We start from the raw sequence: 14121 nt of genomic DNA, 5'->3' as shown, positions 1-14121 counted from the left end.
GGGCATCCCCAGCTGCTTTGTTCAATTCTCTCCTCACCCTCCTGGCCACCTCCTCTCTCCCCTTTTCCCTTCCTTAGCCCTCTTTCCAACAGGCTGCATATGCAATGCCTTAACCATTGGGACAGCGCAGCTGATCTACAGAGCAGAGCTACTCCGGGCAGGACAGGGAGGTGACCAAAAGAAAAACACCTACTTGCTTTCCATCAACTCATCCTCTATGTTATGTCCAAATGCACCATTTCCAGCCTGCAGCGATCCTGCCCTCCAACACCTCGACAAGCGCCTGGGAGGGGGCTCTCCCTGGGGAGCGCAGAAGGCTGCAGCTCAGCCTTTCTCCTGGGGAAGCAGCTGCCCACCCACCCAGAGACCCCGCACACATCCTACCTCTCCTGAGGTGGGTCACACCCAGGTCTCTGCTGTCCTTCTGCTTCCCAGCGCTTCCTCCCTCTGTGCTCAGGCAGAGCTGCACCGAAAGGGCTCTTAGGGGCGTGGAGAGCTTTTATAAAGCATCCCCCAATCCCCCTCCCTCCAGTCAACCAGTCTCACCTGTGGAGCCCTGCCCAGGCATCTCCCAGCTCGTCAGTCCCATTGCCAGGGAGCAGCTCAGGCCATGCCGGTAACGGATCCCTGCAGACACGTGCCCTGCGGATCCGAGTGACCACTCATGGGGGATGAAATGTGACATTCCTGACTGAAATTCAAGTGGCACCCCTGAGAAATTTGCAATTTGATTTTCCCTTTAAAAATACAAACTAAAGAAGGAAAAACCACCTGGCCCCTGCCTGCCTGACCAAACTGCTCCCCCCGGCACAGACCCCCGGCAGCTGCCCAGCACTGCCCGCATGCGTTCACACGCTGCAGGGAAGCTGCGGTTTCGCCCAAGGGGAGCTCAGCATGTCATTTTTTCCAAAGGCTGGAAACAGGCTGGGCCCCCGAGCAGCACATTTCAGACAAACAGGGCAGTTCCACTGGTGGATGACTTCTCTGTGCTCATGATTTCTATCTTCTAGCCCCTTCATCTCTCTTCACTGAGTTAATTGGTACACAAGTGTGGGAAGGACAGTTTCGGCCCCAGCATGCCTTTGCAGGGACCATCTTCCCCAGTCAGGTGTTGGGACTGACAACTCGCGCCCTCAGAGCATAGCTCATTGCATGGTCCCGTAAGTGCTTCCAAGGATGCAGGATCAGTGCTGTCACCAAGGGGCCCATAATCCAGAGGGTGCTGAGCAGGGACACGGTGTCCCCAGAGCAGCCACAGCCCCTCAGGCACATCTGCTCATAGGATAAGCACCCAGGGTGCTGTGCTGTTAGTGCAAGATCAATTGCATCAGCCTTTTTAACTGGAGATGGACAGTGTCCTCAGGCAGGGTGGCCAAAGGTGATGTTCTTTATCTGTGTCTCATGCTCCTCAGATACCAAATACCAAAACGTGCCTTGAGACACTCCTGTTATTAAATATTCCTCCGAGATTAGAGCAGTGCTTCCTTCTCTCTAGCCTCTTCCCTCCCAGCAGAGCTGATCAACATGATAACTTATCGGGACCTTCCCTGTGCTGTTAGCAATGGCTTGGAGACTTATTGACTCACCTCAGAACAACACGCTGAATATTTAGGACTGTCCCTGAGCTTGATAAGCAATAACATCTTTATCATATGAGCCCTTTAAACCCTCAGTGCCTGCCAGGCCCCTCTGTCCTCGCTGAAAGGATGGTATCAGAACGAGGGCAGCTAACACTGATAACAAAAGAGTTCCTTGAGTGAACTGCAGTGCCAGGGCTGGCAGAGTGGGTGGCCCGGCAAGCAGCTTCTCTCCCGGTGCTCTCCGCTGTCCAGACACACGGCAGCTACTGGAACAGACAGACACAACCCCAGCAGAATGACCACTCTGCTCCAGCCTGGCCAAACCCAGGGTGCACAAATGTGCCGGTCATACCAGCACCCTCTGGCTTCACAGCACCCAGCAGAGCCCAGCACAGCCCAGCAGGGCCCTGCAGAGCCCCACAGCCCTGGCTCCCAGCAAAAGGATTTCCCCTTGGGCTGCTGTCAGACCAACACCCACCCCATACCCTCTGTTAGCAGGAGGAGGGGTTGGCTCGGGGCTCAGGGCTGGCTCCATCCCAGTGCAGCTTGGGTTCGTTTCCACTGTCTGCAAACAAAGCACCCAAGGCTGCGCTCCTGGCTTGTGTCAGCCATGAGGTCCCTGGTGGGATCGCTCGAACCTCTCACAGTGTCCTTGCACGATTATCCCATGTCAGACCTAGGAAACACAAGCGCAGGGGAAGAGGCAGCTGAGACATTGATGCACCCTGAGGAATCGGTCCAGATGGGAATACTCAGGGATGCTCGGGTCTACAAAGAGACGGTCACGGGCCGGGAAGGACAAAACATGGCATGCGCGTGAGACTCATCTGCCCAGCTCACCCTTGGGGGAGAAATGCCAAGGAATGACCCCAGACAGTGTTGGGGAAAACCAGTGGAGACGGCTCTGCTTGGTGAGGGCGGGGATGGCTGGGCAATTAGGAAGCAAAGCAACAAGGAATAAATCTGGAACCCGAGCAGAAGGAGATCAGCAAAGACACAAAGGTTGAGAGTTCAGACGCTGGGGAACCAAGTGAACCTCTGTTACATAAGTCTACAAAAGCCTTACACTCAGTTTTGCCAAGAAATGAGTCGTCAGCAATGATTAAACTCCAGAGAAGTCATAAAACCAGCAGATATTGATAAAATGGGATGCTGATATGGCGAAGCTCAGCAATGCACGAGCGGATGAGGGTCACCCACGGTGAGCAGCAGAGCCCGAGCCGCAGGAGCTGGGCTGGGGGCTGGGACATGGGGGCTTCAGAGCCGGGCTCACACTCGGGAGCATCTCTGGAGGTTGCCGGTACAGGCAGGATCCAGGAAAGAGCCTCCTTCCCCAGTATGTAGCTCCACAAAGCCACACTCAAGGACCTAGGGTAAATCCAGGCTCCTTTCTGAGCCTCTGAGCACCGTGCTCGAGGTGGTTGAGTGGCCCTGGGGTTGGGGGGGGGGTTGCCTTTTGAAGCTGAACTGCTGACCAAAGAGCAGGGCACCAAAAGCTAGGAGCGTGGAAAGGACACCGCAACAGGCTGCAGGGAGCCAGCACAGGGTGAAGGATGGCGGCTGGGGCACAGGGTGCTGGGGTGGCAGGGTTCGCGCAGGCTGCCTGCAGAAGGCAGCGTCCCGCCACAGGAGCAATTCTTCCCATTCCATGAGTACTGAAATAGCATCCAATGCCACTGATGGAGGAGGGAGATTTGGTGTTTGACCCAGAAGGAAATCTAAGCTAATCTACTTCAGCTAGACAAAAATGAGAGAGGCTCATTCTGAGACAACGTGCCGGATGAAGCCATGCATCTGATCAGCAACTGCAAGATTAGATAAGAACTGAACTTAGTCCCATCCCACATGTATTAAAGTGAGCTCTCTGAATGTCTGGGGTATTCCAGTTCAAGGGCATGAAGATGTTCACTTCACTGGGGTTCCTATTTGCTGCCCTCTCTTTAGCAAGATGTATCCCCGTGCAGCAGGTATCCAACAACAACAAAGTCCTCCTGGTGTCCTTTGATGGCTTTCGGTGGAACTACGACCAGGACGTGGACACCCCCAACCTCGATGCTATGGCTGCGGAGGGGGTGAAGGCGCGGTATATGACTCCTGCCTTTATCACCATCACCAGCCCGTGCCACTTCACGCTGCTGACCGGTGAGTCCCCCCCAGCCCCAAGCCAGGCAGAGCAGCACAGGGTGCAGGCTGGGGAAGGGCAAATTTAAAGCTTATGCATCAGTGAAGGACACTAAGTCAAGCAGCCATTCAGCCTCAGCAGCATGTGAAGCTAGAGACAAGGCAATAGTTGCAGAAAGTGCTAGAATACACGGAGGCCCCTCCAACAGGGCTCATCCCTAAGTTCTGCTTTAATAACAGATCAGCTCAACTCTTTTGTATATATTTATTCCTAACACATGTGATCTGCAGCTCGAGCTGGATGCCTGTCGGTTGTTACTGGATTTATAGTCTCTATAGGTTCCCTGATTTCCTGATGGCATTTCTGCTAATCCAGTCCTGTTTACAGCGTCTGGGGTCTTCTCTTCTCCTGGTTCACTCTCACAGCCTCCAGGCACCCTTTTTGTCTGTGTCTTGAGACATTTCCTTCTCTTTTGTTACAGGATAGCCTGTAGTTAAAGTTTAGTTATACTTCTTTACCTACTAGAGTCACAAAACAAAGATTAAATTATAGTTCATGCAGCCTAAGTCTTCATTTACTTTAGTCACTAGTGCTAAGCTCTGGCACAAATTAGTCTCTCACTACAGTGTCCTCCCTTTGTTTTTATTAGCCTACCTGCATTATCTATTATATAGGTGCCAAATATTGATAGCCTCTAATCTGTGTACATATTGGAGTACAACACAAGCTACAACATTGCAAACACACAAATATAATTACAGGCACAAACACAAAATAATATTCCATACAATATTCTCCTAATCCAGATTCCCCAGTCAGTGAGAGACAGGCAATAGCTGCAGAAAGGGATAGAACTGAACCTGTATTTATCAAAGGTAAATAGCACCAGACCAACCTGACAGCCTCCTTTGATTAGATAAATGATTTTTTAGACGAGGGAGATGCACTAAATTTAATCTTTCTGGACTTCAGTAATGTATTTGATACAGTGCCACACGGGAAATCGTTAGTTAAGATGGAAAAGATGAAGATTAGTACAAAATCTCTAATGTGGGGAAGTAAGGGGCTACAGGGTAGAGGACAGCAGGTGATGCTGAGAGGAGATTGTCACGCTGGAGGGAGGGCAACGGGGGCATTCCTGAAGAATTGATTTTGGAGCCAATCTTATTTAAGATTTTAATTAATAACCTTGGCATAAAAGAGTGGAACATGCTAATGAAATCTGCTGATGAGAAAAGGCAGAGAGGCATTGTCAATACAAGGGAGGACAGGGATATCGTGCAGAAGTAACTGTGCAGTCTTCAGGACCAGAATAATAAAAATAGCTTGAAATATAATAGTACAAAGTGCTCGTCTCATTTCTAACAGGAATTTCTGCTGCATGCTGACCTCACGGGTTGTGAACAACAGAGAAAGCGAAACACCAAAGCAATTAGTTAAATGCAGGGTAACGGTGAAACACCCCCCACCCCCGTGCCAAGAAGGGCAGGAGCAATTGCAGGCAGCACCGGCACTCCAGGGGTGAGGGTGCCCCAGTTGGGATTTGGGTGAGACCCGCTTGGGATCAACCCACCCATGTGAGGAGCAGGCATCCCCCCAGCATCTCATTCCCTGCCCTGGGAACCCCACTTTGTACAAGGCAGAGGGAGGAAGGAGGCAAGGCAGAGGCAAAGGGAAAGCTGGGATGGGGTACGAAAGGCAGAAGCTCCTCGCTGACCCGGAGATGGCCCATTGCCCAGCGCAGGGGCAAGACCCCCCCAGTCACAGCCCGGCTCACCCCCTCCTCCTCCATCTCTCCTGACAGGGAGATACCTGGAGAATCACGGGGTGATCCACAACATGTGGTTCAACACCAGCACGGGTCAGAAGCTGCCCTACCACAGCACGCAAGACATAGACAGCTGGTGGGACAACGGCAGCCTGCCCATCTGGATCACCGCTCAGAGACAGGCGAGTGCAGCAGCCTCCTCACACGCACAGACCCTGCACAGACGGATCCTGCCTGCAATCATGTTGTAAAAGCTACAGGCAAGCCACGATCTCTAGTGGCCATGAGCTAACATCCTCACTGCAAACGACAGGCTAATTAGCAAAAAAATGAAATCCCCAGACACTGGCAGGAATAATTATGATCATTCTATTAAAAATAGCAAAAAATAATAGATGCATTTCAGCTTTATTAAGACATTAATAAAACAGGTTATTCTTTTCCTGTTTAAAGAAACCTCAGCCGGTTCCTTAGGGAGCATCACGAGCCCAGGGGCTTCATATGCTCCAAGGCACATTCCTCATTTCCACAGCCTCCCCCAGGACGTTTTGGGCAGCAGCATCAGGGGCTGGTCCCTTCTTCACTGGGGACTGCACCAAGGCTTCCCTAGGTCCCAGTAAGCTTTGAATCTGGCTTTGAGACAGGACCTGAGACCTGGCCCAAGACACGTACCTTTGCCTGTCTTAACCTGCCAGATTGGCTCCACTGACTTCAGGGTGAGTGCTTATATGATTGGAGTAAAACACACCTTAATGTCTTGATGGTCAAGAGCTGGAGGGTCCATGCAAGGTACAAACAGGTCACTGTTTCCAAAGTTATAACTAGTGTTACTAACACAGTGAGAAAACCAACATGCAGGAATTCTGGGAAGGGCAGTGTTTTCAATTAATCACTTTTAATTGGCAATGAGCAAGAAAACCTCATTAGAGGCAGAGGTAGACATTAGGGGGCTGAATGAACTAACCGCATTAGTAGGTGGTTGCATTGACAGATGGAAAGATGCTGTAGAGGAAGTTCAGGTGAGTTTATGCAATGTCTCCACTAACAGGGTTTAAAGACAGGCTCTATCTATTTCCCTGGAGGAAGAGCAAAATATCAAGGGGAAGAAGTGAATATGAAGTTGGTGGAACCCCTCTTGTTCAACTACAGCAACGAAACCAACTGGAGAGAGAACATTGACACCACCATGGAATGGTTCACGGTGAACAACCTCGACTTCATCGCCCTCTACTTCGGTGAGCCGGACTCAGCAGGACACAAGTACGGCCCTGAATCCCCACAGAGGAAAAACATGATCAAGCAGGTGGACAGAACCATCGGTTACTTGAGGCAGCGTATCAAGGAAAGTGGCCTGGAATCAAACCTCAACCTCATCATCACATCTGACCATGGCATGGAGACCGTCATAAAGACCAACGAGATTCACATCAAGAGCGTAAAGAACTTCACGTTCAAAGACATCCAGTTTGAACTCTTAGATTATGGACCAAATGGACTATTGCTGCCAAAAGAAGGAAAATTAGAGCATGTGTATTCAGTCCTGAAAAATGCCCACCCAAACTTACACGTGTACAAGAAAGCAGACTTCCCGAGGAGATTCCACTACGCCAACCATCCCCGGATCACCCCGCTCCTCTTGTACAGTGATCCAGGATACGTGATCCATGGGGTAAGATATATGCACAGACATACCTTACTGTCTTCTGGGAATCTGCCTCTCTCCTCCTGCCCTTCTCATAGCAGCCCAGTACCTACCCGGCTTTACACCTTCACGTTGATTGGTCTCCCTACAAAGAGATGGAAATTCCAGCTCTTTGTGTAAAGACCTTCTCTGCTGTTCAGACAAAAAAGGGTCCAGGAGTCTTGGAGCACAACTTGCATGAAGACAGTATCAGTTGCAGGATCGCCTCCTAGCCTGGCATTAAGGGAAGGCCCAAAGTCAAGGCCAGCAGGCAGCTTCCCATTGCAAAGCTCCTCAGTGCAATGAAATTTGGATGCGCTGACATTTAGGGAGGGAACCTGCAAGATGTAATTGCTTGACAGCTTTGTCTAGGCAGCACCCTCCAGCTTCTGCAAAGTTTAACATCGTTAGATCAACTTCAAAAACTCAAAGAAAGCAGACTGTTAAACCCTGTGGCTGCGGAACATGGCACGCGAGAGCCACAGGCAGCAGAGCTGGAGGCATCCAGTATCCCGGACACCGTGCTGGGGGCAGGGGGCTGAAGGGTTTGGGCACCCACATCCCCTCTCTCCCTTTCAGAGATACAAGGTCCAGTTCAACAAAGGCGAGCACGGTTTCGACAACGAGGCCATGAACATGAAAACCATCTTCCGCGCCGTGGGACCGGCCTTCAAGCAGGGGCTGGTGGTCGAGCCCTTCGAAAGCGTCAACGTCTACGCCCTCCTCTGCGAGCTGCTGGGCATCACCCCCGAGCCCCACGACGGCTCCCTGGACGCCGTGAAGCCCATGCTGCGTGAGTCCCGGGGAACACCCCCGCTCCGGCCCCGGGACCCCCCCCCCGCTCCGCCGCCCGCCGGTCCCGGCCGCGCTCCGCCGGGATTCCCGCGGGAACAGCGACACCTGGCGGCTGCCGCCCCTCCCGCTCCCGCCACCGTCCGGCGGCTCCGGGGCACCGGCGGGGACCGGGCATCGGTCCCCGGCCCCGTCGCCGCCTGCTCCCCCCCCCCCCCCCCCCCCGCAGCGCTCAGCTTGCGGGTCGTCGTGTCGTGTCCCGTCCCCCCCCCAGCCCCCCGCTCCGGTCCGCGGGCTCGGCAACCGGGCAGGGTTCGCTTTAACGGGGTGTAAATGTCCCCCTAGAGCAAAGCAAAGCTCCCCACAGCCCTTGGCGCTCAGCAGCAGGAGATGCACAGTGCTGAGGCCAGCAAAGCCTCATCCCCGGGGGCGGGGGCAGAGCGGGTGGCTGTGGGTGCCTAATTCCCGGCGCAGGCTCCCCCGACTCGCAGCCTGCCGGGAGGGGGGGCCGGGGCTGCTGCTCACCTGGGCAGGACCGGGCACCCGGCTAATGCCAAATTCCTCCTCTAGGCATCGCAGGTTCAAGTGCTCCTCTCCCTCCTGCCAAGAAGCTGCCGGTGATGCTGGGAATTGCTCTTGTTCTGGGATGCTGGGGAGGAATATACTAAACACACCCCCCCCCCCATCAGAGGTAACTGACTCCAGGGACATCCAGAAAACCCCCTGGAAGTGCCCTTGTCCAGGCAGGCACGTGCCCCATCTGCTCTTGGTCTCTCTGGGGTTTGTCCGTCTGTGAAAGCCCATGCTGCGCGGTGCCCACCAGCCGCTCTCCGCAGGGCACAGCAGACCCTTTGCACCTCAAGCAGAGGGACTCTGGGTTTTTACTACCCAGGTCAGCATTGACATCACCCGGGGCGTTTGCTGGGCTAGAAAGAAGGGCTGGACATCCCTCTGGCCTCCTGCCTGCTGCTGCCTAACTGTCCCCCTGCTCTCCGGCCTCTGCTTGCAACTGGGTCTGGGCAGGAGGGCAGTTGTGTGAGTGTCACGAAGGAGGGGTGAATGCTTCATTGCTTGTGCCTGTGTGTGGCTGCACGAGAAATAAGGACATAAGTTTGCTGCTCGCCTTCACTGTGTACATGTGCCTGGAGACCCAGCAGGGCAAGTAATTCTCAATCTAATTTCCTGGCACTTCCAGCATGGCGCACACCCAGCTGATATCCACAGGCTGCATATATGTGAAATAAGTAACAGCAGTGCTGTGCTTTCCTGTCTTGGCAGCCTCCGAGTTCCAGGCAGCTCTACCAGAAATGTGTGGCGAGATGAGGAAGGACATGGCTCATGAAGAAAACCAGTCCCGGTCTCAGAGAATTGTAGAGAGTTCCCAAAACCTCCCCAAATTACTGATCCATGCTCCTCCAGAATGACTGAGTCCCCAGGGGGGAGGTGCCTCTCCCAAGCTTTGGGGTGCACACCAGGATGTACCACTGTGGAAGCTGGCACTGATGTACAGTCTGACCTTGACAAGGTCACCCCGTGTCTGCGTTACCCCAGCTTCCTCGTCTGCTCGAGGCAGGACAACTCCAACTCGGTTTGACCCAGGAACAGCTAATATACGTGTTGAGCATCTAAAGCAATTAAAAGTATTTGTTCTGAGTGCGCCGGGAGCCTCCTCTAAACGGTGCTGGGCTTCAGCACAGAGTGGACAGCCTGGATGCACTGAGGAGACAGTGAGGCCCGGCTTGTTTCTGCTGGCCGCAGGGCTGGGCTGGCTGCGACAGCGGTGTTGGGAGAACCAGCTCTGCTCCGGCAAGGGCAACCACCTGGCCCGAGAGCCTTGGAGGGATCCCAAAGTCAATCAGTGTTTCCAGCCTCTGCCCTGAGAGCCCTGGGTGCCCTCAGCACCATTCTGCTTGTCTTTCTGTCCCTTATGGCTGTGGACAAAAATGGGAAATACCACCTACACGCGCCTGAGCTCAAAACCCGTGGACAGGACGGGCCCCAGCTGCACTATTCCATAGCAGCACTCATGAGACTTAATGCATCTGCAGCCCTCATTCAGCTCATGGGAGCTCTGGGAGGAGGCATTAATCCTTGATGTATTTTGGAGAGACAGAGGATGTGGCAGGCCCCCCCCCCAGCTCCAAGCAAACACCCAGCCCTGTGGTTCCCGAGCCCAGGGCCACGCAGAGCCCGTGCTGGCTTGTGCCACCCATGTGGTACCTGCTCCACAGCAGGGCTGGTGCATCCTGCATGCAAAGGGCCCTCGTACAAAGCCCAACTTTCTGCAGGGAGCAGCCCAGGGTCCCTCAGTCATGCTGGGGCTTAGGGTACAGGGAGCAGGACACCCCCCCCATCCCGCAGCCCTGGTCCCGGCCCTTCCAGCGTGGCGTTAGCGTGGCAGCTGCCCCAGACCCCATCCCAGATGCTGAAGTGCCTCTCCCCAACCCTGTGCCTCATCTCAGGGGCTCGATAAACATCTGTTGCCATAGAGACTTGCTCACTGCCTTCCCTGCATCGGCTTCACCCAACGAGATGAAACAAGAGACGCAGGCCCCACTCGGAAAAACAGGAAGAAAATGTTTGGCTTGAAACCGTGCTGGGGGTGGGGGGGGTCAGGCCGGCAGCATGCAGCACAAACAGCCCCGCAGCAAACAACGGAGAGGCTCTGAAAGGGGAGCCACACGGTCCAGCGCTGCAAATATTATTTAAAATAATATTAATAATACAGCGCATAGCAACTTTCCCAGTAATTCTGCCAGAGATCTTGGGACTTTCCTCACAGGTCAGCACAACCGTGCCCATTTTACAGATGGAGGCAACCAGCTCAGTTGTGAAGCTGGTATCCCAGAGATGCCAGCAGACAGACCCCACAGAGCTCATAACCCAACACTGCCAGGCTCCGCATGCCGCTGTGCCAGGCATCCTCAGGGTGCCCGGCGGTCAGCTGCGGCAGGTACAGAGCAGGATGCTCGTAGGGCTGGTCCCAGTCTAGTTCCCAGACCCACACAGGCAACGTGGAGTTTATAGTGACCAACCTCCTGACGGGAATCCTTACCTAATGGCTGATTTTTGCCTCAGCTTTGAATGGGAATTTAGCTCTTGATTCAACAGGCAGGGCTCTGTCAGAAAAGTCTCCCGCGAGGTAGATACTATTCTGGCTGAGGACTGAACGCTGCCATGTCCCTGCTGGGAAGGTTTCCATCGCCCCTGAAATCACACAGCTTGCCATTAGACATACCCTGGGGCAGCTATTTTCACTGGGAGTCGGTGGGGGGGGGAGGAGGAAGAAAAAAGCGAGCACAGAACAAGGTACTTCTTTAGTCCCACCGTATTTACAGCACAGAGCATCCTCTGAACTTTGTGTGTCCCTGAGCAGCGCAGGAATTGGGACGACCACCCCCCCGGCCCTGCTTCTCCATCCTCCCCCCCAGACCCTCTCCCTGTGCCCCCTCCCCGCCCTCTGCCAGCTCCTGCTCCCCTGGGCTCCCCCCCCACACACACACACACACGTCTGACAAAATCCGCCGGGCCCGGCCTTTGCTCCCGCTCCAGCCCCCGCCGCTCCGGCGGGCCGTGTCCCGGTGCAGTACCGGCAGCCGGCGGGCGGTGGCTCCCGAGCAGCGCTCACCGCCCCGCGACCCCCCCTCTGCCCCCCCTGCCCCCGGCAGAGCCCGGCACCGCGGTGGGGGGGGGAGCTCATGATAAAACCCCGGCCAGGAGCATCCCCTTGCCCGTGGAACTCGCGGTGCCCGGCGTTACCGGCCGCTGCCCCGGGGCTATAAACTGCCGCCAGGTCTCGGCCTGAAAGGCTTCGGTGGCTTCCACGGGGAGGAATCCCCTCTCCGGGGCTGCTCGGTAATAACACAAAGCTGAAGCTCTCAGCAGCACAAGCCTGGGACCGCCCCTCTGGCAGCCGCTGGGGGGTCCCCAGCACACAGCACCCATTGCAGCTCTGGCTGCACCAGAACATGCGGGGTTGCTCCAAGTGATGCTCCGGAGATTCAGGTCACACAGTTAAATCTTCCAGTCCTTTCCTCCCCTCTGACAATACAGCCCCGGAATGATGGATGGAAGCGCCAGGCTGGACGGGTGAGGCAGATCCTTCCCCCATGGGTGTGAGGAAGTTTAACCCCACAGACACGCAGAGCTGTGACAGCCTAAACCAGCTGCTGACCCCCCGCTCCCCAGCCCAGGAACAGTCTCCAGCCCAGCCTCTCCCCAGGCAAACCCTGGCATCCAGAAGACACTGTCAAATTTTGCGTGTCCTTCTTTGAGTCTTTCCCGGCCCTTCCCATTGCAGCTAACACCTTGTACGCTTTCACCACACGACATTTCCACCAAACATTTACCCGACAGACAAAGCCCTGCCTGGCCTTGCCAGCAAACCCACCACTGGTTTGTGCTGGTGGACGCAGTCGCTGCCTGATGCGTGGCTGGGCTCATCCGAGATCCCTGCTCTGCCGAGTGCTGCATCTCCGCCTGCCCTCCCATCCCCAAGTAATTCATTCCCCACCGCCCCCCTCCCCGGGGCTGGGGGTCACACAGCAGGGAGAGCCCTGCTGTGTATTGCATCCCAATTTGCTATGCATTTCCACACCATTTGCTTCCTTTCTTTTTCCTGCACTAGAAAGATGCTTGCTACCCAGGGGTCCCAACTGCTCCAAGACGGTAACATAACAACAAACATATACATACACGTATTTATTTATGGTATACACACAGTTTGCAGGAAAACTGCTGCCTCTTGAAATGCCCAGTCTGGGGGTGGCATGTGCCCCTACAATTGCCACACACAGCCAGGGGGCCCGGACACGACGTGCTCTCTGGTCATCCCATCCTGCAAGCTGCACAGTTCCATACCCGGCTGCACTCGGCTGCGGTGCCCAAATGATATGCAGATCTCTGTGCTTCAATTGGCTGATGCCTTGGGAAAACAACCACCATTTGCCCACAACAAACATGGCTACCGTGGCCCAGCCGCTCCCCAGGCTGGCCCCAGCTTCATCCTTTGAAGTCAGGAATATTGCGCACACTTGGCAGACCCTCAGAAAACCCCGTTACTACTAACCCTGACCCAGGAAAGCCCCAAGCCCGCAGCGCTGGAGGGAAGCGTGGGGCACCCCGGCAACGTTCCTTCTTCCTGGTGGGTGCAGGCACAAAGACAGGGACCAAGCATCCTGTGGCAATAGCCATGGCCCCGACCCCCACCCTGCACCTCCCCAGTCAGGGCTCTTTGCTCTGCAAGCCCCCGGGGAGCAGCTGCATCCCTCACCGCTGGTACAAAGCCCGACAGGACAGGGTCTCGCCCCTGGCTGATGCCCGGCCCCACCACGCTTGCTCCTGCAGCCCTGGTCGTATGCCTGGTCCAAACCCCCTGACCTGCCAGAGGCACCATCCATTTCATCAGGAAGCTCTGGTCTTTGGGTGAACACCTTCCTCTGACAGCAAACCTCCACCCCAGCGTGACAGCCCCCCACTACCAACATAACGCAGGATACACGGCATTCCTGGGATGTCTGACATACTCGGGAAGAGCTACAGAATTATGTTGCACCAGATGAGTTCAGGAGTCTGAGTCTCATTTTTAAGATGCCAAAGGTTTTCTCAGCGACTGCTGAGTTTATTGGCTCTGCTGTCACTTAGCTCGGCTGGAGCTGGGGAATGTGGCAGCCAAGCTATTTACTGCGTGTTCCCAAGTTTCCCTGGGAAGGTGAAGTCTCTGTCAGGGATGGAGAACACTGAATTCAGCCCAAAGGCACTCGCAGGTGGAGCCGCAGCTTCAGCAGCAGCGGGTGAGCATCTCCTCCCGCACCTCCCCGGGGAGCTCTGCCCCAGCCAGAGCCGGTGCAGCCTCTGCAGCAGCTCAGGGCTGCGGTGCCCAGGGAAGCGCCGTGGCTGGGACGGTCCCCTCTGGCCGACTCAGCAGAAAGGGGACATCCCGCCGCGCCAGGACCCGTAACTCCCCCAGGTTTCTCCTTCGCAGCCCCAGCCCTCCTTGCCCTTAGTCCCATCATGCAGACACCATCCCTGCCCTTCCCAGGGGAGCTGGAGGCATAAGCAGAAGGCAGACAGGCAGGGGCAAAAGGCACTCGCGGACAATTTTTTTTTTCATCACTAAAACATCCTGAAATGCCAAAGAGAAAGCCGGGCAACGCTGGGCCGGCACCCCTGGCACTGG

General features: G+C 55.2%; 2 protein-coding genes across 2 annotated transcripts in view; one reads left to right on the top strand and one right to left on the bottom strand.

Moving 5' to 3' along the window:
• RBFOX3 (RNA binding fox-1 homolog 3) overlaps positions 1 to 14121 on the bottom strand; it is a 191040-nt gene that overhangs the window by 175123 nt on the left and 1796 nt on the right. The window lies entirely within an intron of this gene.
• Positions 3449 to 8611, top strand: ENPP7 (ectonucleotide pyrophosphatase/phosphodiesterase 7). Its single transcript, XM_030014031.2, has 5 exons — positions 3449 to 3722; positions 5507 to 5652; positions 6519 to 7139; positions 7731 to 7944; positions 8523 to 8611. The coding sequence occupies exons 1-5, from the start codon at positions 3449 to 3451 to the stop codon at positions 8609 to 8611; spliced, it is 1344 nt and encodes a 447-aa protein (XP_029869891.2).

This window comes from Aquila chrysaetos, chromosome 5 (genome assembly GCF_900496995.4).
Source record: "Aquila chrysaetos chrysaetos chromosome 5, bAquChr1.4, whole genome shotgun sequence".
Classification (NCBI taxonomy): domain Eukaryota; kingdom Metazoa; phylum Chordata; class Aves; order Accipitriformes; family Accipitridae; genus Aquila; species Aquila chrysaetos.
Note: the sequence above shows the minus strand (reverse complement) of the source record. Positions and strands in the feature narration are given on the sequence as shown.